General features: G+C 51.4%; 1 protein-coding gene across 1 annotated transcript in view; it reads right to left on the bottom strand.

Annotated features, from left to right (window-relative positions):
- Positions 1–27,032, bottom strand: part of CORO2B (coronin 2B) — a gene marked incomplete at both ends in the record, with an annotated part of 68,926 nt that overhangs the window by 5,676 nt on the left and 36,218 nt on the right. The window contains 6 exons of the mRNA XM_082833460.1: positions 2,878–2,974; positions 3,500–3,604; positions 3,736–3,852; positions 5,751–5,915; positions 6,574–6,723; positions 19,238–19,354. Of these exons, the coding sequence (XP_082689586.1) occupies positions 2,878–2,974; positions 3,500–3,604; positions 3,736–3,852; positions 5,751–5,915; positions 6,574–6,723; positions 19,238–19,354 (751 nt within the window). The remainder of the gene's footprint in view (positions 1–2,877; positions 2,975–3,499; positions 3,605–3,735; positions 3,853–5,750; positions 5,916–6,573; positions 6,724–19,237; positions 19,355–27,032) is intronic.

The following is a 27,032-nucleotide window of genomic DNA, read 5'->3' as shown; positions in this document are numbered from 1 at the left end:
GTGGCCTAGAGGAATCCAGTAGTGGCCCCTCACGAGATGGTCGGGGGACTGAGTGCGAAGATGCTTGTTAACTGCCCGGCAGTGATGAGCACAGATAACATTAGTTTCTTTCTCCAGGATGTGAATATGAGTTAAGGTTCTGCCTCTCCTTGGCTGGAGCAGAAGGCTGCTCTTCCAGAGAAGGGAATTCCAGGAGCTGGAGGGAAGTGGCATCATGGTACCAAGTGAAGCCAGCAGACTTGGGTTTTGAATCCTGGCTCTGCCACTTAGGAGCTACGTGACCTGCCTGGGGTGAGTGACAAAGCCACTTGGAACCTACGGAAAGTGCCTGGCTCGTGGCAAATGCTCAACAGTGGCCACAGGTGAGGAGGACAAGGAGAAATAGCTATCCTCAGTTGCCCCTCCCTCCTCCCCACGTCCTGCTGACCCAACTTTCTTCTTATTTTGCGGTACGTGGGCCTCTCACTGTTGTGGCCTCTCCCGTTGTGGAGCGCAGGCTCAGCGGCCATGGCTCACGGGCCCAGCCGCTCCGCGGCATGTGGGATCTTCCCGGACTGGGGCACGAACCCGTGTCCCCTGCATCGGCAGGCGGACTCTCAACCACTGCGCCACCAGGGAAGCCCTGACCCAACTTTCTAAACATCTCCTGGATCCATCCTCATCTCCTCATCCCCATGCCATCCCCCTAGTTACCATTCTCTCTTGCCTAGAAGTCCGCAGGGGCCTCCTAACTGGTCTCTCTGCCTCCCTCCTGCCCTTTCAAGATCCAGTCTCCCTACAGAAGCCAGAGCAATCTTAAACCAACCTTTCAGATCACATCACACAGTCCCACTCCCACCTACCCATCCACCCAAGAAAAAGAAAATTCTACGAGTTCCCGGTGAAACCCCAACTCCTTCCCCTGGGTGATGGTTAATGTCGGTGGGCCCAGTAAAGTAGATGGCCCTCCCCAATGTGGGTGGGCATCTTCCAACCCATCGCAGGACTGAACAGAACAAAGGCCAGAGGAAGGAGGAAGTTGCCCTTTTTTCCCTGCCTCGCTGCTTGAGCTGGGACATCTCATCTCATCCCCTGCCCTTGGACTGGGAGTCACACCATCGGCTCCCTGGGGTCTCAGGCCTTCAGACTTGAGCTGGATTATACCACTGGCTTTCCTGGGCCTCCAACTTGCAGAGCGAAGATTGTGAGACTTCTCAGCCTCCATAATCACGTGAACCAAATCCTTGCAATTCCCCTTTTATAAATATACTTGGTCGTTTCTCTGGAGAACTCTAATATACCGTCTAATGCATCCCATGGGAGCTGGCCCCTGCACATCTCTCCAGCTTAATCCCCTAACACTTACCCATCTTCCGCATGTTTATGCTTAGCCACATTCACCTCCCTTCTGCTCCTAGAACATGCCAGGCTCTTTCTGGCCTCAGGGCCTTTGCACTAACTGTTCTTTCTGCTGGCACTACTCTTCCCCTTTCCTGCCTTTCGGATCTCAGTTTAAAATGTCACCTCCACAGCAAGGCTTCCCCCGACCACCTGGTCTAAAACAGCCCCCGTCACTCTCTGTTCTATTACCCCATCTGATTCTCTTCTTAGAACTTACTACCATCCAATATTTTCCTTACTTATTTGTCTACTGTCTGTCTGTCCCTCAGTGGGATGTGAGTGAGGCTGTGTTCTGTTTTATTTATCACTTTACCCCTGGACTAGTCCAGGGTCTGGCACACAGCTGGTACCCAGTACATGTTTGTTGAATGACTACAGGAAGGAACAGGAGCCAAGTACTCTGCCAGGTGTTTTGTATATATGATCTCTAAGCTTTACAACAGCCCTTCAAGGTAGGTTTAATTATCCCCATTTTACAGACGAGGAAACTGGGACACAGAGGGGTTAGGGACACAGTCCCTAACCAGAATATAAACCTAGCTTGGACTCTAAAGTCCAGGCTGCTTTTTATACTATTTGATGATGGGGTGACAGCGAGGGAGGTGGGGATGACAGAGCCCTGGCAAAGGGTGAAGTCAGTGGAATGGTCATTCGGACCTCAGGCATATCTCTGGGCCTCCATTTTGCTGCTGGTCCCTGAGAGGGGTCCTTGGGCCCCTCCAGCCCTGATGTCTCTCAAGCTGGCCCTCAGGCCGTGTCCATAATCCCAGATCCTCAGAGGGACAAAACCAGACCCAAATTCTAAGGAGAGGAGGGAACAGATCCCTGAAGAGATTCCTTCCTCTGGGTGATTTGGACCCCAAATGGGGGACTGCTGAATCGGATGCACTGCCAGTGTGAGTCACTGGGCATGAAGATTTCATTGTAAGGCTTTAGCGGTGGAAGAGTGTAGGGCGTGAAGGACGGACTCACTACACTCGTCAATCCTGGAGCCCTCTATGGGATTTGCCTGAGAACCTGGGGATGCAGTGAGGGGGACACCCTGGAATTCCCCCTGTCGTCTCAGGCAAGGACAGAGCTGCTTTGAGGGACTGAGGGTCCTGACTTCCCAGAGGCTTCAGGAAGGGACATGCTCCTGGACCCCGTTCTGACCTTTAGTTACTGAACCTCCTCCCACCATGTCAGAACAACAATGGGCTTTGGCCTCCCCATCTGCAAGTGGGAATGAAGGTACCACGCACACTCCTGCAGCTGCTGATGGCCAGAGATGACGGAGCACACCAAGCCCCATGGGGTGACGGAGCCGGTCTCCAGGCTGGCTGAAGGAGGGCGGGCTGGCCTTCACAGGGCAGCACCCAGAGGTTCCATTCTGACCTGCCCATGAGCCGTGGCCTTCTGAGTCTGACTTTTCATTTTGGGGGCAGGGTGGCCCGAAAGCCAAACTCCAGTGTCTCCTTCTACAGCCTAACAACCGCAAGAGCCCCCGGACCCCCTTACCGAGGCCTTTCTGCGGGGCCGGGGAGCGGAACTCCATGAGGTAACTCAGGTAGGGCTTCTCGGTGCTGATCTCGTAGTATCTGATGTTTCCATCTCCCTAGGGGCCGGGTGCGGGGAGGGAGGTGAGGAAGGAAGAGAGGAAGGGGCGGGCTCAGCAGCTCCTGGTCCAGCGGGCTGCTGAAAAGAGCCTCTGCCATGCCTCCGAGGTGGTCAAAAGACCCAGGAGGCCTGGCCTCTAGGCCCCCAGTAGGGGACTTGCTGGGGGCGGTGGGGTGGAGGTCGGGTGCTGTGCGCGTGCGTGCACGGTCACGGGCCTACAGACAGACTTTCTAACAAGATCTCCTGGCAGGTGCCTCCAATCCCATCATTAGGGATGATTCACGTCAGGCTCTGATCCTTATTCCCAAGTCAAACCCCACTCCAATCCACCCCTGAAGGAATTCTCAGTCACTGACACCTCAACAGAATGAGTGTCCGACTTGAGGGTAGGTTTTGACCCATGTTGGGTCAGGGGAAGGGCAGGGAGGCTAGGCTCTTCTTGGGAGGTAGGGCAGGAGCGGGGGCCCAATGGGGGCAGGGGTCTCCCACAGCCTGTCCCTGTCCCTCCCCCATCTTCTCCTACCTTTCCAGCCAGGTAGAGCATGTGTGTGTCGGCGTCGTAGAAGGGGAACAGGAGGCCGGAGAGCCCATCGATTTCCTCCTCAATCAGGGGCATGGACAGGTCCTCCTGCGGGCCGGGGGCCAGGATCAGCCCGTATCCAGGCAGGATGGTACCTCGCCTTCCCCAATCCCAGCAAAGCCCCCGGAGTAACAACGCTTTGACGTTGCCCCACCCGCTCTGGCCTCCCTGCGGCTGACCTGGTCCCAGAGGGCGATCTGTCTCGTGTTCCACCTGGAGACCCCCGTCGTGAGAAGCCGCTTCATGTTTCCCAGGAAGACCACCCGGTTCACTCTGTGGTTTTTGCAGTTCGCCTCCTGGCAGGGACAGAGAGCTGGTGAGCCAGGCCCCAGACAATAGGGTGCTGGACTGGGCTGCCTGGTGGCCCCCAAACACACGTCCATGTCTTAATCCCCGGAACCTCTGGGTCATCCACGGGGGCCCTAAATGCCATCACAAGTGTCCTTATTTAGAAGAGAGAGGTAAAGGGAGATTCCACAGACGCAGAAAGGAGAAGGCAGTGTGACCATGGAGGCAGAGATTGGAGAGGTGAGGCCATAAGCCAAGGAAGCCACCAGAAGCTGGAAGAGACCACGAAGGCTTCTCCCCTAGACCCGCCGGAGGGAGCCAGACTTCTGGCCTCCAGAACTGTGAGAGGATCAGTTTCTGTTGTTGTAAGGCACATCGCTTGTGGTAGTTTGTCACAGCAGCCACAGGAAATGACTACAGGTGCTGTGGGGCAATGGAGGCCGGGGACCAAGAAACCAGGCCTCGCTGCCAGGTCCCAGAGCAGATGGGGGATGGGGAAGGAGGGAACTAACTCGACCAAGTCCAAGGCAGGGCCTGAGCTGGGCTGGGTGCCAGGTGCTCTCACCAAGGCATCTCTGAACTGTCACAACAATACCTACTGCAAGGACTCTCTGAGGATGGAGAGCTCGAGGTTCAGGAGGCTGGGGACTCATGCTGGTTCACTGCGGGGCGACTCACTTCACCGGGGGCTCCTTCTAACTGGGCCATCCTCTGCCTTCTCTCCTGCCTCTGGACTCATGACACCTCCTTTCCCTCCTAACACATGGCGGCCCCTGGCCAGGATGAGTCAGCGTGAGGCAGGACCCAGAGGCTGGTGGGGCAGTGCAGAGACCCAGGCTGGCATCACTCACTCTGGATTTTAGTTCCAAGTTCTGCCGAAAAAGTGTAACCCTGGAGGAGTCCCTCACCCTCTCCGGGCATGTGTCCACATCTGTGAGAAGGAGGTTGGGGTCTCTGCTCTCTTACATCTTTTCTGCTTGGCATGGGCTCTGGGGTCCAACTGTCCGGGTTTGAATTCTAGCTCCTCCTGTAACTGTGAGAATCAGGTCAGCCCCTCTCCAAGGGGCAGCGTTGCCATGTGGGAAATGGGGAGAGTAACAGTACCCACCTCAGAGGATTAAATGAAGGGACGATGGGGAGCCCCTGGCACAGTGCCTGCCACACAATGAGCTCTGAGTAAATGGTGGCTAATACTAACGACACTAATAACTATGGTGATTATTGTTTGTAGTAGTAGATGACATTCTGGTCCTGAAATATTGGCTTTTTCCAAGATAAACACAACCAGATCACGCACCAATCTTTCTTGTGTTAGGAGGTAAACGTCAGATTTCATCCAAATTTTCCATCCCATCTAGCTCCATGACTGGCACGCAGTAGGTGCTCAAGAAATGTAAATTTCTTACTCCCAAATGACATCTAATCCCTTCCTCAGAGTTAAGACCCAGAGTCAAAGACCAAAACTGGAGCTAAGTTCACCATCCACCTCCCCTCTTGGAGCTGTCCCTGGGACTGACACCCTCAGCCGCTTTCTCCAGGCTCGTCCCATGCAGGTGGCTGGGCAGTGAGTCCAAAGTCCCCTCCTCCTGTGCCTATGATGGTCAACACCCAGGGATTCATGCGCTGAAGGGGGTTACCAGTTTGGCCCCCAGAACAGGCAGAAGAATCCCATCTGGGGAGAGGGGTGGAGTCTGTGGGAAGGCTACTGAGGTCCCTCCGCTTCCAGAACAAGGCAGGGCTCCTATGAGCAGAGAAGAGCCCAGAACAGATGGGGTGGTCCCCAGAGGTGCAGGCCAGGTGCTCAGGAGAGGGGAGCTGGCACAGTCTTTCCCTCCAGGGCCGGCTGAAAGCAGAGCCCTGGGTCCCAATACCTTTCCTTCCCCTCGAGAAAGATGCAGGGCTTCACCTGCAGAACGCGGCCGGAGCGGGGCTCGATCACACGCAGTTTCTTGTCCTTGCACGTGGTGGTAAGCAGGCTGCCGTCAGTGTTGAAGGACATGCAGAGGATCACGTCCGAGTGGCAGTCTATCATCTTCACCGGTTCGCCCACGTCCAGGTTCCAGATGAGGACCTGGGAGGGCGGATACACAGGAGGTGGGCTCAGCCCTGCTGCTGCTGGCACGGGGTGGCTGTCCCCAGTCTGCACCCGATGGCCCTGAGAGAGATGCCCCATGCGGGGCTGGATGTGCTGGGATGAGGGATGGTGTCGGTGGGTTCTATATCAAAGGCTGATGTGTCCCTGTCACACAAATCCACAACTATCCTTGGGCAGATCCCAGCCCCAGCCTGGGCTCGGTTTCTGCTTCTAGCAAGAAGGGTGAGTGTTCCTGGCCAGGTTCCACTGGCCGGCACACCTCTCTTGAGGGCATGCCTGGGGGTAGGGCTGGGGCTCCATTCTCCCCACCAGCAGCTTTGGATGCTTCTTTTTCCTACTAGGAGGGCAGCAGCCACTTGTTGGTTAAGAAGTGGCCAGGCAGAGAGTGTGGGCACGGAGGGGGCATTCTTCTCCAATGTACCAGTGCCTCCAGCCTCTGTGAACCCCAGGAATGACGGGCGCACAGAAGATGCTCAGTTGTGTTGTTGAACGAGCGAATGAATGGATGTGACAATACTGGTTAACAGGCTCGGGAAAGTAACAGTGCTCCCTACAGGCCCCCCAAAGTGCCTTTCTCTCTCCCTCCACTTCCCCGCCGAGTCGGCTCTGGCCACAGTGCCCACTGGCTGCCCACCTTGTAGTCGTAGCCAGCACTGAACAGGATGTTGTTGGTGGTAGGGTGCCACTCGACCAGCCCCACGCGCCGGCTGTGCCCATGCAGCTCCAGAAGAGCCTCCGTCATGTTCCGCTTCAGCCCGCCCTCGGGGATCTCCCAGATCCGCACCTGCAGAGGGGAAGGAGGGCCTGGGCTGGCTGGGCAGGGCCAGGAGAAGCCCCTGCTGCCCTCTTCCTCAGACACCAGGCTTTCGGAGATCTGCCTAGTAAGGTATCTCCTGGCCGGGGTGGTGGGCAGAGCCCGACTGAGGCCTGAGGGGGAGGTTGCAGGGTGTGGCTAGAGAGAAAAGAGACCGTCTCCTCTGTGCCTTTGGGAGGGTTTTCTCCAAGAAGCCTCTGCAGGCCTTGGCGACTGTTCTTACTGGATATCGTGATTGTTATTGTCTAGCCAGGCCCAGAGGATCACACAGGGAGCAGCTTTTAGCAAGTGCTGTATTCAAAGCCTATCCCTGCTTCCCTTCCACACCCTTGTAATAGTGCCTTCAGTCCCAGCGCCTCTGTTTGTACCACATGGCCTGTCCCTCACTCTGTTCCCCACCCGGGATGGACACCTGAGCAGAGGGAAACCCATCTGGGAGACTGGGAGGCCCAGAGTCTCTCCTGAAAGATGATGAACCGAGGGGCAGAGACCGATGAGATGCTGGAGCCTGAGCCGAAAGGATGCAGAGCCTGGATGCAGCTATCATCAGTCTTATGGATGCTGATAAAGAAGCAAAGAAGAGAGAGGAGGGTGCAACTCATGGAGAGAAGCAATCACGCGGCCCTGGAGAGAGAGAAACTGAGCAATTTCTCTGCGATCTTTGAATAACCCCCTGATTATTTACATCAACGCTGGTAGGCTTCTGTTTCTCAAGCCAAGCATACCCTGCAAGTTTCAACTGTTTCATCTATAAATGGAGCGGGGCGGGGGGAGTCTTTGCCTTGCCTGGCCTACTGGCAGAATAAAATAAGATAGTGGTTGTAAGAGTTTGTAAACTATGAAGTGCTCTAAAGACCTATGGAATTATAGTTCTTGTTATAATTGTTATCATCATCATTAATGCTGTTTATTATGATCTAACTGGGTGGAGAAGAAAAAGCACATGTGACTATAGCTTAGGACACCTTTAACACAAACGTTTTGAAAATCTGAACTCCACCCTTGCCAGTAAGGAGAAAAACAGGGAAGACAAGCTTTGAGATACCATTTATAATCTTCTAAAATAGCCAACTGAAAGAAAAAACAAAACAAAACAGTATGGACAAGATTATACGGGAACTTATAGATTCGGTTGGTGTTGGTGGTATTACAAATCAGAGTAACTCTGTTTTGGAAGCAATTCGGCAATCTTTAGTAGGAACCACAGAGACATTTGTATTATATTCCTTGATCTAGTAATTTCACTCTTAACATTCAAAATAAGCCCAAATCTCCACGCACGAAGATGTTCATTGCAATACAGAAAATCCAGAAATACTCCAAGTGACCGACATTAGGGCAACAATTTACTATGTCACAGCAATATGGACTCTTAGCCACTTGACGATAATTCTGAAGGCTATGAATAAAGAGGAAAAACATGTTAAAGAAAGCCAAAGGCAGTCCCGAAGACAGGGCAGCAAGGCTGGGAACCGGGGGTACCTCTAAGGGAATTCCCTTGTGGGTTTCCCTTCTTGGTGCTTTACCCTGAGACTGTAGAAATGAGTATTTCCCACATGTTGTGTTCCCCCGAAGACCCAGCTCGGCACATGTAGACCATGGGAGCCTCCAGGTCCAGTCAAGGATTAGGGGTCACCCCTGGAGTACCATTCTCAGTTTCAAAAACATACTTGAGAACAAGTTTATAATTAGGGGACAGTCTGAGGTTTTCCTGTCGTCATTGAATCATCTCCTGTGGTTGCTCCAGCTCTCCGGGAAAGCCCAACACTCACATAAGCCTGCATGGTGGCAGGAGCCTGGGGGAGGGAGGTGATGGAAAGGGGGCCCAGCATGCCCTACGGTCTTTCCCCGACAGCCCTGTGCAAGCGCCTTCTGAGATGAGGTCTCGTCCGGAAATGGCAGGGAGGGTGGAGTGGGGACCAAGGTGGATGACTCAGTAGTCACCAATAAGACACTCATTCTTCTTGTCCCCAAATGTTCCAGAGGAAGGTGACCCTTGAAGAGCAGAGACTAATGCTTGTGTTACACACACACACACACACACACGCTTCATACATACAATACCTCCCCCATCCTCCGTATTTCTTTCTTTTTTACCCAAAGGTATGCTATGACACATGTACTTCTGCAACTTGCTTTTCTCATGTAACAAGTGCTAGTGGGCATTTTTCCACACCACTACACATGGCTCTACCTTATCTTTTTAAGTGGCCAGAGGGACAGCTGTTATGTGGCCATGCCGTGATGGATTTAATCAACTTCTGTTAATGGACACCTGGGCTCTGCCCATTTTTTTCATTGTTACAATTCATTCTATGATGATCAGGCCTGTCATACAGGTTTGTGCATGGCTGTGAGTATTCCTGTAGGACACATGCCCAGAAGTGTTTCACTTTTTTAGTTACTGTAAAATTGTCCTCAAAAGCTGTCCCAAGGACTTCTCTGGTGGTGCAGTGGTTAAGAATCCCCTTGCCAATGCAGGGGACATGGGTTCGAGCCCTGGTCCGGGAAGATCCCACATGCCACGGAGCAACTAAGCCCGTGCACACAACTACTGAGCCCATGCATCTAGAGCGCCTAGAGCCTGTGCTCTGCAACAAGAGAAGCCACCGCGCAATGAGAGGCCTGCTCACTGCAACTAGAGAAAGCCTGCACGCAGCAATGAAGACCCAACGCAGCCAAAAATAAAAAAATTAATTTAATTAAAAAAAAAAAAGCTGTCCCAGTGTTTACCAGCAGATTCTGAGAGTGTTTCTTTACCCATGTCTCTAAAACTATACCTTCGAAAACAGGTTTCTGCCCATCAGATCAAAAATGCCATCTCCCTGTTGTTTGGATTTGCATGTCTTTGATTCTTAGAAATACCAGGCATCTTTTTCCTTGTTGATAGGCTACCCTTGTTTACACTTGAGCAGGAAGCTTGAGATGCTTTCAGGGTCAAGGGGAGGAAACTTGAAGGAGCAGAAAGGCAGGCCAGCGTGGAGGCATTTGGGGGCAAAGGATCTTGTCTATGGCCAGACAAGTACATACACACGCGAACCCATGTCATTCAGTGTATAAGTGTTGATTAGGAAGGGGAGAAAATCTGGCCTTTGAGAAAATCTTTGAAACCGAAAGTTGAGTCTCATTCATTCCACTCACACCTCTTATGAGCCAGGCCGTGGGATAACGAGGCAATGGGAGGGGCGCTGAGCTTGCCCCATAGCCTGCTCCTGAGCGCACATGGCAGAGAACCTACAGGAGCACAGAGCTGGGGGCCCTGAATCCAGTCTTGGGGGTGGCGGGGTGGGAGGGTCAGGAGGCACAGTGTTATTAGAAGAGGGGATGTGACCCACATTTGAAAAGACAGGCTGGGAATGTGGGGAAGGATGAGACAGAAAAATGACCCCGTGTGTGGGTTCAGGCACAGTGGGCAGAGAAGCCGCAGGAGGGTCAGCCCGGCTGGTGTGGGGCAGGCTGGTGGGTGGCAGAGGAGGCCAGAGGCCATGTGTGTCATCCCTGGTTATCGACGTCCCAAGGAATCCTGCTCGAGCTGAGGCTCAGAAGGAAGCCTTTTTCCAGAACAGCCTAATTCCCGAGGAGCCAGCTAATGGAGGCATCCCTGGATGGCATCACGTGCAGGGTAAGGTAGAGGGACACGGGGGAAGCTGTGAAGGGCGGGTCCACTCAGGCTCTAAGCCCATTGACCAGCTGGATGACCTTGGACAAGCCAGTTAAGCTCTCTGAGGTTCAGTATCCTCATCCGGATGATGAATTGAGAGGTACGTACCTTTTAGAGGTGTGTGGGTTGAGCTAAGCTGAGCTTCAGGGTCCCTGTGAGTCTGAGGCTTTCTAGCCATAGGAGCTGATTTGTTGGCGTGACAGCTCTGCCTAGGAACCGAGGGGCTAAGCCAAGCGGATGGAGAGGGCAGGCACTGTCTGTGACCAGGCTCAGCCCCCGGACTGGCGCCAAGTCCAGAGGAATGAAGGGCTGCAGGGGGGAAGCCTAGAGCTGTTTTCACCAATAACTGCTAGAGTTGGGTCTCAAATGGAAAATGTCCCACAGAGAAGGAGAGAGGCGTCTTGCCTCATAACTCCATTTGATTCCAGCCACTTCTCTCCCTGGGCCCCAGTTTTCTCTTCTGCACACTGAGACAGTATTAATCTTCCAAACTTCTCTGCTTTTGACATCATTGAATGTTATCACCGGGGGGGGGAAGAGACTAGCTCCGTTTGATCCACCACTACAGCTAACGGTCGGCAGCACGCACGACAGGAGCTCAGAGGAGGAGCTGCAGTTCACAGTGGGCCTAAGTAGCTGGAAAAGGAATTCCAGTCCCTAAATATTCAAGGGATTTGCCGGGAACAAAGAGTGGATGGGTGTGGGAGGAGCGCTATAGATCTGTTCAGAGGTTGCTCTCAGAGAGGTTACTTCAATTCAACAGGAAACCAAACAGAGTCTGCCAAACGGGATTTCTGGAAGGAAGGGGAGGGGAGAAGTGGCAAAAGCGCTTTCTCCAGCAAGCCAGCTGTGCCTGGGACTGTCCCTTTCATAGGTCCCTGGGTCAGAGCCCCGTTTAGTTAAATTCAGTTCCAATCAATCCAACGAAATATGCCTACCCCCCTCCCCCGCCCCGGTCACAGTGTTGGCCGCCGGGGGCCAGTCCTTGGTCTCAAGTAGCTCACAGTCTTGTGGGGTTGACAGCAGACACGTGCAGACAAGGCTAAGCCATGGCGGCTGAAAGGGACAGTTTATAAAGCTGCAAAACCAAGTGTCCCTGTGCATGCGTGAGGGAGCAGCTGGGCCAAGAGAGTGAGAGCTTTGTGGCCTTACAAGCTCCGTTCGCATCCAGGCTCTGACCTTATCGGCTGTGAGACTTCAGCCAACTTATTAGCCTCTCTGAACGTCAGTCTTCCCAACTGTAAGAATAATTACACCTACGTTATAGCTGTTATGAAGACTAAATATATACCCTACGAAGTAGATTACTAAGCACTCTTAGTAATACTTAACAATGCTTGCTTAATATTACATTAAGGATTATATACGAGTCTTAGATAGGTCAGATTCTAGATGTGATTTCTATTTTTCATCTGTGCTTTGTGGCCCCCTGTGTAGTCAATGAATGTGGTATGAAGTCTGTCTCCATTTTATGGAATGCAAATACATTTCCTCTTTAAAATTATTATGTGATTAGGAAGGTGTCTGGCTGGGTCTCTCTGCTTTCTGATACACTGAGGATTGTGGCTGCTAGTGACTTAGGGCCAGGGCCTAGTGAGGGCCTACTCAGCCCCTCTGACAACACTGCTCTAAGGGAAAGAATGCTATGGTTAGGGGAATTGCTTGTTACACATTTATAGCAAACAAACTACTTATTGTCTGTGTCTGATGTATAGGAGCTAAGAGAAGGAGCTGGAGTTCACAGTGGTCCCAAGTAGCTGGGTGAAGCTATGGATTCCAACTCCTTAGTATTTACTTCAAAAACAACCCCGTTTGGAGTAGTGCGGGGAGGAACAGGCAAGTATAAGATATGGTTACTGCCCTCTGATGGCATCCAATTTAGCTGTACTACACTACACAGCCATTGGTCCTAGGATTTCCATCCAACAAATCCACAGAAACACCGCCTGGGGCTGAGATCAGAGCAACTCTCATGTCTCTTCTGCAGCGAGAAGAAAGAAACCATGAGGGTCTCGCCCAGAGGGTCTTGGAACTCCCACCTCCTCATTTCTTGCCAACTATTCTGTTTACTACTAGAAACCGAGTTTACCGTCACTTACCTAAACAAGAGGTAGAACCTCAAAGTCTACCTTAATGTTATCTTCTGGCCACTTAACTGTTTCCCAACATGGGCAACAAATCACTCCTAAGAGAGGGAGGTGAGAGAGGCCACCTGACGGCCCAGAAGGAAGCACGACTGAGCATTTACTGCTGAGAGTCTTGTGAGGTAGCTGCCAGCAGATTAAATGAAATGGTAAATGTGAGGCTGGACACATGAAAGGATATGTGCTACCTATTATTATTACTATTATCATTGACTATTCTTACACAGGTAAGGAAATGAGGCACAGAGAGGTTAGGAAACTTGCCCAGGTTGCACAGCCAGGAAGTGGGGAGCTGGGATTCAAACTCAGGATTTGAATCAGGCAAACTGCCCTGTTTCTCTCTTCTGAACCCCTGCCCCTGCCCAATCCCTTCCTTCTTCCCTGGATGGACCCTGACAACCTGGAGAGGGCATGGTCTGTCTTTCTGCTCATCTGTTCCAAAAGGGAGGTGCCACTCCCTGGCCTCAAGAATCTAAAACTTACCCCATTTGGGTCACAGACAACCTTCAAGGCTTCCCACTGATGGTCAACTCCTCCATACACGGGTGGGGTCTTTAAATTCACTGCCCTATCTCTAGGGTGAGGAACAGTGCCTGGAATATCATAGGCACCTAAGACATACTTGTTCAATGAACAAACCAACGGAAGAAGCTGAGAAGCCCAGAAACGTTCCGACCATTAGTAGATTCAGCAGTGAGTCACGTGTAAGGAAGCAGGCTAGCCCTTGCTCTGGCTGGTGGCGAGCTAGATAGATGGCAAATCACCCCTTTAGTTCTGAATGGGAAGGCAGACCTGGTGGGGATTTCTTTCCTACATTTTGAGGCTTAGCATTCAGCTTAGTCTTTTTTGGAAACCAGTGATGGAAGGCCTATTTGGGGCCTCAAGAAGCAAAGAGTGAGATACAGTGGAAAGAGCACTGTGTCTCTCTCTTCCAACCCTCTGGCCAGCCCTCACCGGGGCAGGTTATCTAAACTCTTTGGTCCCCACATTAATGGTTATGGAGTTCTTAGTAGCCAAGAAACACTATATTCATTTTGTTCTCATGATAAGCCCAATATGGTCCCCATTTTATAGCAGGACTGTTTCAAGATCACAGACACGGGAAGTGGCAGGGCCAGGATTTGAACCTAGGCCTATGGCCTCCTGAGCCTGGCTGCCTAACGACTGAGCCACACCTGCGCACTGGTAGTGTCTCTGCAGCTGCCAAGTGCCTTGGTAAGGCCTCTCGGGGCTGCTGTCCTTCCATCTCTAAAAGGAGTGTGTTGCTCCCTTTCACCTCAGAGAGGTATTGGTTCTCAACCTCGTGTGTGCGTGTGTGTGTGTGTGTGTGTAGGAGCAGGGTGGTGGGTGGCTTCCGGCTGCTTCCAGCAGGGTTCTCATCCTGCCCCAGCCCACCCCCAGGTTCTTCGGGGAGGAGCATCACCTGGGGGGTGAGGGTAGCTGCTGGATGGAGAAGCAGAGGAATAGAAGGGAAAGGAAAGATGCTGAGCCTGGGAGAGGGGCCTGCCTCCCTCCTCCTCCTCCCTCTGGGATCACTCTCTCCTCTCCTTGAGATGTCAGAAACCTCTCTCTGTGGCTGCTGGAGAAGGGCTGGGAGCACGAGGCTTGGAAACCCATAGCGCCCTTCCCTACCGCCTGCCAGCCGCCCTCCCTAGCTGCAGCAGAAGCTATAAAAAGCACAGCCCTTCAACAATAGGTGACATCACCCAGCAGCGGAAAGAACTGGATTCTGCCAGATGCCAGGGAGAGTTACAGCCCCCATCTCTCCCTCAGGATGGAAGCCCATTGGGAAAGGGCCTGGGTATGTTCCGTTGGCTCCCTGGAAGGATGGGCTTAGACTCCTGAGGACCTCCTCACGCTGTCGGGGAGGGGAGGCTGGGGGGAGGGGAGGGTGATCCTGAGGGACATGGGGGATGGACATCACTGGACATTTTTCAAGGGATGGGGATATGGAAAAGGAGCTGGGAGGGGGTGGGGGCTGGCTAGATCCCTTCAGTATCCTCTGAATGTTGTGAGACAAGTAGAGGGCGGGGGAAGGGTGGCAGTGGGTGTGCAGGGCCTGCCGGGATACGTGGGCCTGGCGTGCTGGGAACGGCATCTCTCTGGGCCCCTTCAGTCTGATTCCCTCCCTAGCCCTGGTGTGTATCACAGTGCCTGGCGCATAGTAGGTGTGCTGACTGACCTCTTAACCTTGGTTCTGGGTGTCATGTCTGATGCGCAGTAAGTTGACCGTGTGGTCTGCAGAGGCTCGAGGGAGGCCTGCCCGTGGAGGGGGCTTTGGCAGAGGCGGGAAGGTCAGTCAGAGTGGTCCTGGCAGCGCTGACTGGCCTCCTCCCCCCACCTTGGGGGCCGCTGGTCCTCTGCCTTTACAGCCCCCCTCCCAGGACCTGGGTGAGGAGGCCCGGCTCCACGTGCTCTCGGTGCTCCACAAGGGCTTTGCACAGAGAGCACGCTGAGATCGAAACACTGAGTGTTGGATGGATCTGAACTGTCAGCCCTTCCAGACTCTGAGCCTCAGTTTCCTCACTTAAAACTAGGGCTGTGAGTAGGTGCTCAGGGTGCTGGCTGGGAGTCAGGAGACCTGGGTTCCAGCCCTGTCTGGGACGTGACTCCCTGTGTGACCTTGGGCGGGGGCTTCCCCTGGGCCCTCAGTGTGCCCTTCTCCAGGAGGGGCATGGTTCCAGCCTCGGGGTGTCAGGGGGTGCTGACTCCAATGCCAAGATCCTTGGCCCTGAGGCTGGCGAGGGCTGGAGACCTGAGGGGCAAAGCGAGGGTTTGTGAGCAGCTGCTTCTGGGCAGCTGGACTGGCACCCAGAGAAAGAGCTTAGATCCTCGCTGATCTGTGACGTCATCCCCTTCTCTCTGGACCAGTGGCTCCGGGCCATCCTCTCTCTCCCTGTGCCCCTAAGCCCGGTGTCCTTTCTCTTTACACTCTGACATGTACCCAAGCCATACCCTTCTCTTGGGCGCTCCCCTTCTCTCTGCTGAGCCATATTCCAGCATTTGCCCAGCGTGCCTGGGCTCCACTTCCTCCACAAAGCCCCTGTGACCACCCCCCAGCCCCTTTCCTGACCCCCAGAGCGTGCAGTGTCTCCACACTGCATACGTGGTGTCCTGGCTCATGTTCAGATGGCTTGAGAAGCACAAGTCTCACTTCAAAGTTCAGCTGCTCACCCTGGTGTCCCAAGCCTTCTCTCTCTGCTCCCAACCTCCCTTTGCAGCCGCCCCTCCTGCCCACTCCCCTCCCTGGTCACCACCCCAGGACCCCAGCCACACCAGATGACCCCGTCTCCCAAGCACACCATACGAACTCTGCTATGGTCAGAATGTTTGTCTTGCCCCCAAATTCATATGTTGAAATCCTAACCCCCAAAGCTGATGGTATTAGGAGGTGGGGCCTTTGGGGGTGGGCAATAGGTCATGAGGGTGGGGCCCTCATGAATGGGATTAGTGACCTTATAAAAGACACCCCCACAGAGCTCCACCCCTTCCACTATATGAGGACACAATGAGAAGAGAGCCCTTACCAGACCATGGTGTACACTGATCTCAGACTTCCAGCCTCCAGAACCACGAGCAATACATTTCTGTTGTTTAAAAGCCACTCAGTCTGTGGTACTTCATTATAGCAGCCCAAGTGGACTAAGACATACTCCCTCCAGGCCTTTGCCTATGTCCTTTTCCTGGGCCTCCTAGAACATTTTCTCTGCTGTCAAAGTCCTGCTTCTCCAGGGTCTATTCAGCCCTCTAACCCCCTCTACCCTGCCTGTACCTCGGCCAAAAGTAATTCCTCTCTCCTCCCTGCGCACATAGTGCTCTGTTTGACCTTCTGTGGATGCAACGACTTCACTCTGCATCCTGAGACCAGCAGGCATAGTGCTAGGCACAGACCTCGCATCCTCATAGCAACTGCCTCAGGGACGTACCAGTATTATTGCTATAAAAAGAGGAGCAGCACTGAGGCTCAGAGAGGGTACATAACATGCCCTTGGTCACCCAGCTAGTAAATGGTGAAGCTGAGATTCAATTCCAGGTCCAGCAGAGTCCACAGTCAAGCTGTCACTGAAGCCAGCATCCTAGGCAGGCACACTGTGGTCCAATGTGTGTGAAGCTGAAGAGAGCCGCTTGGCTCGTGCGGTCAGGGCCGGGCCCTATGCTTTTCTTGAGCACACAGCATGGGCGTCTGGTTTATTAGCTTGGGTCCTGGAGGACGTGGCGCCTGACTCAGGTGAAATAAGGTGCTGAGCTAGAACCCAGCAGGGCCATCAGGGCGAGTGACCCCTCCCACCCTCGCCCTGATTCAGGAAGTTCAGACCTGAGGTGGAGCCAGGACAGCCAGCAACTCTGAGAGCCCAGCCTAACCTGTCCCCCGACACCCAGATGGACACTGCCCTTCTCCTTCCCAGCTGGCTCCCCGGTGAAATACGAGACACCGGGAGGGGCCTGAGGCTTCCAACACGGACTCTGTGTATTCGTGTCATCACAAGACTTCATAGATCAGGAAGAGCGTGGGCTCTGGGGCCAGCAGGCCTCCTCTCCTCTCTAGTTCTGTGACCTGACCCCAGCCCTCAGCTTGGGGTGGCAATGCCTGTCGCACAGGGTGTCAGTGAGGGCTAATGGCGTATGGAGTGTCCAGCCCAGAGTGGCTGGAAAAGTCAGTGTAAGGCAGCCCTGAGTTTCAGGGGTGTTTGCTCTTCAATGACTAGTGACAGTGGCTCAACACTTCAGCACAGGCAGGGACGGAGCGGGCTGTGGTCGCTGACACTCCTTGGACTCCCTGCACCCAGGAGAGAACAATGGACAGCACCTCCAAGTGCCCTCTCTCCCACTGAGCCCAGTCCTAACCTATACTGACCACTGAGCTCTCCAGCCCCCACCAACTCCAGCTGCCTCCTTCTCAGCCCAGGAAGCGACCCGTGTCCTCGTTGCCCTCTGGGTTTCCTCACTTGTCCTGGGCTCCATCACCTGTGCTCATCCTCTGGCCTGTCGGTTCTCTGACCCCTGGTCACTGTCTCCGTCTTGTTGAAGAAAGTAGCCAAACCTGATCGGGCGTGCCCATCACAAGTTATTGCCCTCCCTGCTCACATGGGCCCTGCCCTTGATGCTGCTGCTCTCAGGAATCCTCTTGGGTTGACTCAGGGCTTTGACCTTCAGGAGTGGGTCAAGCCCATTCCCTTAGCGCCTCCCCACCACTCCCTTTTATTAGGTACTGTGCCAGCTGACCTCCTCAACACCCCCTAATTTATTAACCAATGGAGACTATTTACTGTGAATCTCATTCATTAGTTGGGCTATATTCATTCTCTCATGCATTCATTTATCTTTCCATTCTACCCATCTACCCATTCACCTTCATCCAGTCATCTATTCATCCAATCATCCTTCCTCCTTCCATTCAACTATCTATCCATTAACCATCCATTCAGTCTTCTATCCATCAATGTAGTCATCCATCCAAAAATCCATTCATCTAGTCACTCATCTAGCCATCTCTCCATCCGTCCATCCGTCCGTCCATCCATCCATCCATCCATTCCATTGAATACCTACTATGTATTTACCATGTACTAGGCTCTGTGCTGGATGCCTGGGATTCAGAACCAAAAAGGCCATGGCCTCTACTCTCAGGAGCTCTCAGGCTGGTCTGGAAAGACAGGAGACATGAGCTCCAAAGTTCCTTCTAGTTCCAATATCCTGGGAGTCTACGACCTGCACCTGGGCTATGCCAGTGGGCACTAGAGAGATGCCTGTGGCCTGATCTTCCTTCACCCGGGAACACCAGGGGCTGGGGCAGCACCCCCTCACCAGCTCAGCTGAGGCTCTGAAACCCCCTCTTGCTTCCATGCTGGGGTGTTGACACTGCTTAAGGGCAAGTGAGGAAAGGCATGGGGCCCCTCTCCAGAAACACGGAGCCTGCTGCCAACACCTGACTCTACCTCCACGTATGAAAGTCAGCAGAGCCTGGGGAAAGGGTGGCCAGACAGCGGCGTCATATTTTACTCTCCCTGGATTCTTCAACTCCCCTCTCCAAACTCTCTGCCACCTTTCTTCCCTGTATCTCATCCTTCTCACCTGTTCCCTCTTCCTTTTCCCTCCATCTCCTCTCTGTTCCCTCCTCTTCATTTCCCTTCTCCTATTTCTTCTCTCTCCCCACTAAGTGGTGGAACACATGGTGTTCAAATCCTGGGCCGCCATTTTGGGTCCTTGGATAAGTCATGACAATTCTCAGCCCAGTGTCCTCCCCTAAAACCGTGGCTCACAGAGGACAAAACTAGATGGTACACTTGTCCAGCCTGCAAGAACAGGGCCTCTTTTCCTCATGGCTCATCCACTTCTTCCCTCTTCCCCCTTCCTCCTTGTCCATATTCTTCTTCCTATCCTTCTCCTTTTGAGACTACAGATGAGTGCCAAATCACACACTTCATCTTTTTTTTGATTCTCACCTACAAAGTCAACACCTCCAAATGAAAACATGCTAAAGGTACAAATAGTCCATGGATTCACTCCCTCTGTCCCCTTCCTAACTCCCCATCCTGGGGCTAGCTGGAGGGATGACCAAGAGAACAGAGGAAGGGCAAAGAAGGGAGAAGGAGGGCATTTAGGGAGGAAGACCTCCAAGAAGAAGCAGGGAGGTGCCCCCATGCACCCACCCTCCCCAGGGAGCACCCCTCCTGCTCACCGACGTGTCCTCCGAGCACGAGGCAATGATGTTGTCGATGAAGGGGTTCCACTTGATGTCCAGCACGTTGCCCTGGTGACCACAGACCTTGGGGTAGTTGGGTTCAATCCTGCCCGTCTGCAGAGGAGAGAGAAAGAGAGAGAGAGAAAAGGGAATTAGTTTGATGACCCTGGGGTGACTTGAAAGAAGAGCCTTTATCCTGGGCTTCTATACTGGACCGGAAGGTCCTTGAGGGCCCACTAATGTCTTTGGGTCCCTGCATCTGGCTGAGCTATATTGCTCTGTGGCTGCAATCTCCCAACACCGAATGGTCGTGGGGAGGGTCCCACAGCAGGGTGGTGGGTGGGGCCGTGCGTGTCCACACGACACCTGTGTGCAACTTAGAGAAAGGTGCCCCTTCCTCAAGTAAAAATGTTTAAAGTTAAGGTGTAACTATCCACCTGAACGACCAAAGCCTGGTGGGCAGCAGCCCTGGCAGCTACTGGGCCATGCGTCTGTACTCCCCACTGCCTCTCAGGGCGGGGGACACAGCCAGGTTTGGATCGAGAGGGGGCTCTTTCCTGCTGCTCCGGGAATGAGTGGAGAGGCCTGAATCTCGGGGTCCACCCATACACTCTCATACGTTATCCTGCCTGGGATGTGAGCAGTGCCATTCCCAGACGCGGCATGCTTGTTCAGTGTGCATCTTAAAACACCTGTACCCAGTGCCCTGTGGCTGAAAGCACAGTCTTTGGAGCCACACAGGCCTGTGTTTGAATCACAGCTCTGCCACTTTTTAGCCCGGTGGCCTTTGGAAAGTCAATGAGCCTCAGTTTCCTCATTTCTTTTTCTTTCTTTCTTTTTTTTTTTTTAAGGCTTCAGCAACTTTATTTTCAGACACATGGATACAAAATCAGCTGGAAAGCTTGAGAGTGCAGCTGTCATGAGAGAGGCTCCTCATTAGTATTGTGAAGATTAAATGAGCTAATGTGCTTAGCAAAGTACTTAGTGTGGAGGTTGTCATCATAGTGAATGCTCAATATACGATACTAGTTATTATCGTACAGGTTAGACGACACTTCCTCCAGGAAGTCTCCCCTGATCCCTCAATGGATTAAGAACTCCTCTGTGAGCTCAGGGTATTCTGTGCTTCCCTCTATTATAGGCACCATCACGCAAAATTGCAGTCTGTTTCTATCTGTCTGTGAGCAACTGAGGATAGGCTTCCTTGTCTCTGAATCTCCAGCTCCTTATGCAAGCCTGGCACACAGTAGGTGCTCAGTACATGACTTGAAAGACATCCTGCAGGGGGGATGAAGTCCACAAAAGATGGAACAAAGGGTGTGGGGGTGAGGGGTAGTTCCATGCTTAGTTGTCTATAAAGGCGGCAGGGAAGGGAGGGGAAATTGCAGGCAGAGGCTGTGTCTCCATTCCCAGGTCTTTTTCATATTAGCTTTTTGGGGTGTGGAGGAAATAGAGAGGGTTTTCCAGTCACTGCTCATCTGCTAACAGTGGTTAGGTGGTCAGAGGCACCTGAGGCAAACCTCACCGTCCTTTAGGTTCCTCAACTGAATAAGGAGGAAGACAACCAGCTTTTGCCAAGCCCCTGCTACACGTGCCTGATATCACTACTTCACCAGTGTGATGCGCAAGAGTTCTTTCAGAGTGTGCAATCTGCCATAGCCTCTTCCCCAGCCACTTCTTGCCTGTATATCTATCAGCTCATCTCCGTATCATTTGATTTTTTGTGACACCGCAGTGGCAAGGTGCGTAGAGGAAAAAAAAAAAAAAAACCTAGAGAAAATGGCAGTGGTATGGAGGGGGAGGAATGAGGTAGAGAAAGAGAGAGGCAAAAGGCCTTGGAGGTTGTACTGAGAAGAACTTCACTGACACTGTACACTGGGGGAAATCAGAGAATGGAGGAAAGGGATTGGGGGTGTATTGCTCTCAGTTTAGAATGGGATCCCCTTTGACATTCCATGAGGGATGCAATTCGAATCGGAATATCTTTTCCAATGACTTTTAGGCCGTTGGACTATGCTTCTTTAGTTGAGACTCTGAGCAGAGACCGAGCCACATGTGGGCCTGGGATTTATTAGGGTTAAAGTAGCTTCTTTAACTCTCACAAAACCCTGGGAATTAGGCACGAGGAAATTAAGGCCCAGAAAGGTTAAGCCACTTGCCCAAGGTTACCCAGCTGAAAGCAAAGCTAGGATTCCCACACGGGTATAACCCTCAAAGCTGAGCTGAATCCTACTGGTTATTGCTAGCCAGCTCCCCTCTCTCCAGCTCTGACGTCCACAGGCAGACAGGCCCTGCATTGTCTGCTTCCACAGCTCACTTGCTCTCTGACAGAGCCTCCTCTCCTTATATCTGGTCCCAAAGGCTGCCCTGAGGAAAGCTGTCTGCATTAAGCTTTCGGCAACCAGGCAGATCTGCATCAGTCAATAGGTGGCCATCAGCTAGCAGCAGCTGCTGGCCAGCAGCCTGCAGGTGATGTCCTGGAGGGACAGGTGAAGCCACATCACTGGAATGTATTCAGAATGGCGAGAGGTCAGGGCCCTGCATCAGGAAGGGAATTAGTAGCGGATGATCCCGACGTAATGTATCCTTCCAGGTGGACCTCTGTGAATGCCTTCCTCAAAGGGGTGTATAATGATGATTTTCATGACTGAATCATACTGTTTGCAGCCATGGGAAATGGCTCAAGGGGAGGGACCTCCTTTCAACCTGGCAGCTTTGATTTTCCCATTTTATAGAGCAGAGTTCATATAAAAAATTTTTTTTCTTTGCAGCTTTGTGGGATCTTAGTTTCCTGACCAGGGATTGAACCTGGGCCCATGGCAGTGAAAGTGCTGAGTCCTAACAACTAGACTGCCAAGAAATTCCCAAAATTTTGTTTGAAAGACAAGTTTCATTGCTAAGAAGAAAAGTATGAAAGCCACAGTTTTATAGAGAAATCATGCAACTTTTAAAATGCAATTATTAACTCCAGGAAAAGAGCTGTATAAGAAAGCTAATACAATCATAGTGATAATGACTTGTGTACAATGTTTACATCATGGTAATAACGTAAATCCTGAATATTTATTTAAACACGAGGTGTGCTATAATATACTGGGAAGGCAGAGGTAGGAAAATTGTGTGTGTGTACAGTTAAGAGGGGAGACAGAGCTGGTAGAGAGCCAGATCCCCATCTTCCATAACAGGAAGTCAATAGACAATGTCTAAGATTTAAAAAACCAGACATAGCCGTGAAAGTATGTAACTAAGAAATACGAGGAGAAGTACAAAAAGACACAGCTCAAAACATTGGAAGCAGCTACCTTTAGGGAGTGGGAAACGAGGGGTGTAGCAAAGTAGGATAGGGATCGAGGGTACAGGCCCTGGTGTGCTGGTAAATGTTTAACAACCGGTTTTCCAGGAAAAAAAAGGCCATGGTTTGGAACATATGCCAGTTTCAGTGGCAAATGCCCACTACGCCTAACTTCAAGCTACCAAGGTGATATCACCAAAAGCAGAGTTAAAAGAGACTCACAGTAGCACACCAGATAGTAGTAAAATAGTTAGTAAGGAATAAGTTTTTAACATTAGTACCTCTGTTTTTAACATCATTCATTTAATTGAAAGTTGCGTAATTTAATTTTTAATAATGGTCGTGTTTACAAACTGGCTTGCAAAACTCCTAAAAATTTAAGAGTAAGCTCTCATGAGCTGGCATAAGCCAACCCCAGCACCTCCCTTGTAGTGCTATAGGCCTTGCAGTACTATCAGACTTCATGACCTCTGCACAATTATTACTCTGATAGACATAAAAATTAAAGAACAAACCAATAAAGTGCATGTATAGGTGTTCTAAAGGAAGCTTGTTCTGAAATTTTTTTTTCTGAATTTAAATAAACGTGAACAATCCTCTCCCCAGACCCTCCAAATGCCTCTGTTTTCTGTTCTACTTTCTGGATAGGGGTGTGACTACAGACCAAATCCGAATCTGGTTCTTAACTGCTACCCAATACTGCCTTCTCATACTTGGGCTCAAGCCAACACTAATAGCTATTATTAATATATTAATACAATCAAATTTATATTGATTTACAGATATCATCAAATATGTAAAGAGCTTCTCAGGAGCGGAGTCAAGGTTTTGCACTGTTTTATAACTTTAGAATCACCGTTGAGATGGTCAGCTCACAGAATTGTCCCAGTGGGAGGCTTCTCAGGGGTCCTGGGGTCTAACCTGCCATCTGGTGTTTGAACCTCAAAGAGAGCTTGAGTCTCAACAGAGCTGGGGCAGAGACCTTGCTGCATGGGGTGGGGTCGGGATGCCTGTTACACAGCATCTATAATCATTAGGGAGATATTCATGCTGTTAGGATGGGCCTTATCCTGGAGGCTTCACAGGACAAATTCAATCCCCCTTCGCTGGGACAGACTTTCAATGTCAAATGTTGGGTGGCAGCTGTTATGTACCCCAAGTCTCCTCAAGGAGGAGCCCAGTGCTGGGGATCAGGCTGCATGTCAAACACAGCTGAGCTGCCAAAGACAGAGTTGGGGGGTGCTGGGACACGGCCTCTCAACAGGGTGCAGGGGAGTGAGAAGCATGGCAACTTTCCCACAGATCCATTTGACAGGGTCTCAAAGACTTTTAAAAGGTTCATAGCCTTTGACCAATAACCCCACTTTGGGACTTTATCCCAGTCAACAGGAAAGCATACTAAGACACTCAGTGCCATGTTATTTATAATAGGGAACAATAATAAATGCTCAACAATGGGGCATTGCCAAAACGAATTATAGGACACCAATATAATGGAATATTATGAGGTAATTTAAATCATATTTTCAAAAAATATTTAATGGCATGGGAATTACTCAAGCTCTAATGGTAAGTGAAATAGTCAGACTCAAGTTATATATGCAAAATGATCCTTAGCTGTTAAAAGAAAAATACATCAAAAGTTAATAGTGGCAGGACTTCCCTGGTGGCGCAGTGGTTGAGACTCCATGCTCCCAATGCAGGGGGCCCAGATTTGATTCCTGGTGGGGGAACTGTGTCCCGCATGCATGCTGCAACTGGGAGTTCGCATGCCACAACTGGGGAGCCTGCCTGCCACAACTAAGACCTGGTGCAACCAAATAAAAAAATAATAATAATTAAAAAAAAATTAAGAGTGGCAATCTCTGGCTAGTTGGATATAAGTGGTTTCTAATTCTTCCCCAATGAACATTTACAATTTCTATTAAAGATATAGATGTTATTTAAAACACACACATACACACTCACCATAGTTTTTTATTTAGTTTTTGGTACCCCAGGTGGGAGGTGATCACCACAGTTTTGATTGAAAACTATTCCTCTCTGGTTTTGGTCAAACAGGTCTTAAAGAAATGAGATGCAGACTGGGGTCGACCAGATTTATGTTCCAGAAGCTTCTGTGGAACACAGATGTATCTGCTTATACAGGCTTCTTTACTCCCTTATTACGATGCAGATAGTTTAGGGGAAAATAAGATCCTTGAAACTGAATAAAATTATATAACTAATTGAAAATAGGTTTTAGAGTGCGTGTGTGTGGCGTGCGTGTGGGCAGGGCAGGCCAGGCCCTGCCTTGGCGGGTTGGTAGGTGTGGCTCACCCAGCAGGCTGCCAGGGGAACGGCGCGTGCCCTGGGCCTCAGTCCAGGCTTTATCTGAACCCATTGAACTGACTGAGGACGAGATATTTTCAAAACAACCTGCACGACAGCTTCAGCTTCCTAGAATTTCCCATGGCTGCAAAGCTGAATTCTGTGCACAGAAGCAAAATGTTTTCTTACCTGGGGTATCAGCGTAGTGAGGCAGAAAGAACAGACTTAGCAAGAGGTAGGGTTTCTAGGCCCAGTCCCCATTCACCTCACCAGCTGAATTACCTTGAACGTGGCCCTTAGCCTCTCTGGGCTTCCCAGATTCCTAGACCCTGGGCTAATGCCCTCTCTGCTTCTTCGTGGCTGCCCTTTTTACTGTATGAAGCCAGGCACACCTGCAACTGGAGGGCCTTGCTTCTGGCATACCAGGACAGAAGTTAGGGATGCACACCAGGTCACGGGATGGAAATACTAATGATAACAAAAAAGACGAGGGTGATAAAGGACCATTTGACAAGTGCTTCAAAAGTGCCTTGTGGGGCTTCCCTGGTGGCGCAGTGGTTGAGAGTCCGGCTGCCAATGCAGGGGACACGGGTTCATGCCCCCATCTGGGAAGATCCCACATGCCGCGGAGCGGCTGGGCCCGTGAACCATGGCCGCTGAGCCTGCGTGTCCGGAGCCTGTGCTCCACAACGGAAGAGGCCACAACAGTGAGAAGCCCGCATACTGCAAAAAAAAAAAAAAAAAAGGGCCTTGTGCTCAGCAATTTGTATACATCATTGTATTTAAGTCTGAAACAAAGTTTTATTAAATCCAGCAAGGACCTACTGGATAGCACAGGGAACTCTGCCCAATATTCTGTAATAACCTAAATGGGAAAAGAATTTGAAAAAGAATAGATACGTGTATATGTATAACTGAATCACTTTGCTGTCACCTGAAACTGACACAACAGTGTTAATCAACTATGCTCCAATATAAAATAAAAAATTTTTAAAAGTTTTAGTAAATCCTTACAACCCTCCTGTAACAATCCATTTTCTGGATGAGAAAACCAAGCTCTGGGCCATGATTTGCCAAAGGTGATGCAGCTGGGCCAGGAGGAGTTGCAGTTTGCACTGGCTGTTGTCTGGCTATGCTGCCCTCCTATTTCAGAATGTAGAGACTTGATAAATTAGGGGGAAGAGTCATACATCAGAAGTAGGGCCTCAGAATTTCTCATAATGTTCTCAGAAGGGGCTGGCAGGCAATTCAGTTGTGAAGACCCTTATACTTGCTCCTGAAGACCCGCACTTCCCCCACTCTGTCTCCCCCGTCCCCCTAGTGATTCTCAAACTTTGCTTTTTTTTTTTTTTTGTGGTACGCGGGCCTCTCTCACTGTTGTGGCCTCTCCCGTTGCGGAGCACGGGCTCCGGACGCGCATGCTCAGTGGCCATGGCTCACGGGCCCAGCCGCTCCGCGGCATGTGGGATCTTCCCGGACCGGGGCACGAACTGGTGTCCCCTGCATCGGCAGGCGGACTCTCAACCAGTGTGCCACCAGGGAAGCCCTCAAACTTTGCTTTTGTTTTAGAATCACCTGGGAAGTTTTAAAAACCCCAGGGGCCCGATGGGTACCCCATATCAATTTAATCACAGTGTCTGGGAGTGGGCAGCCACACTTCAGTATTTTTTTTTGAAAGATTTCCAAGTGATTCCATTGGGCAGTGAAGTTTGGGAACCACTACCCTAGAGGCTCCATATTCTGCTGGGGCCTCAGGGAAGCACCTGCGCTCATTCATTCTAGGACAGGGGCGGAGACCGTCAGTGTTACTCGATGTAGGTGCAGGGGGTGGGGTAAGAAATCAAAAAACAGTATTGCGTGTTTCATGCACGCCCAGATAAAGCGAGTAGGAAGATAAACGGCCACGTCAGGTGTTGTACAATTTAAAGGAAGCCCCAGGGCAATGGATAACCCTGACACAGGAGATGGGTGAGCTAATGGTGGCACCCCAAGCTTCCGCGTGACAGACGTTTGGGGATCCCCACCCCTCTGCCTCCGTCATCACACTCCCTCTTCCACGTGCTGCCCCACGCATCCCAGACCATCCAGGTTAGGCTGCCTGCCATCTTCTCTCCTCTGGATGGAAGGTGACATTAAATGAGAGAGTTACTATACAATGGGCACTGGAGTCCTTCTCTCCAAAACTCTGGG

The sequence above is a fragment of the Leucopleurus acutus genome, assembly GCF_964270905.1.
Source record: "Leucopleurus acutus genome assembly, chromosome: 1".
Taxonomy (NCBI): Eukaryota; Metazoa; Chordata; class Mammalia; order Artiodactyla; family Delphinidae; genus Leucopleurus; species Leucopleurus acutus.
Note: the sequence above shows the minus strand (reverse complement) of the source record. Positions and strands in the feature narration are given on the sequence as shown.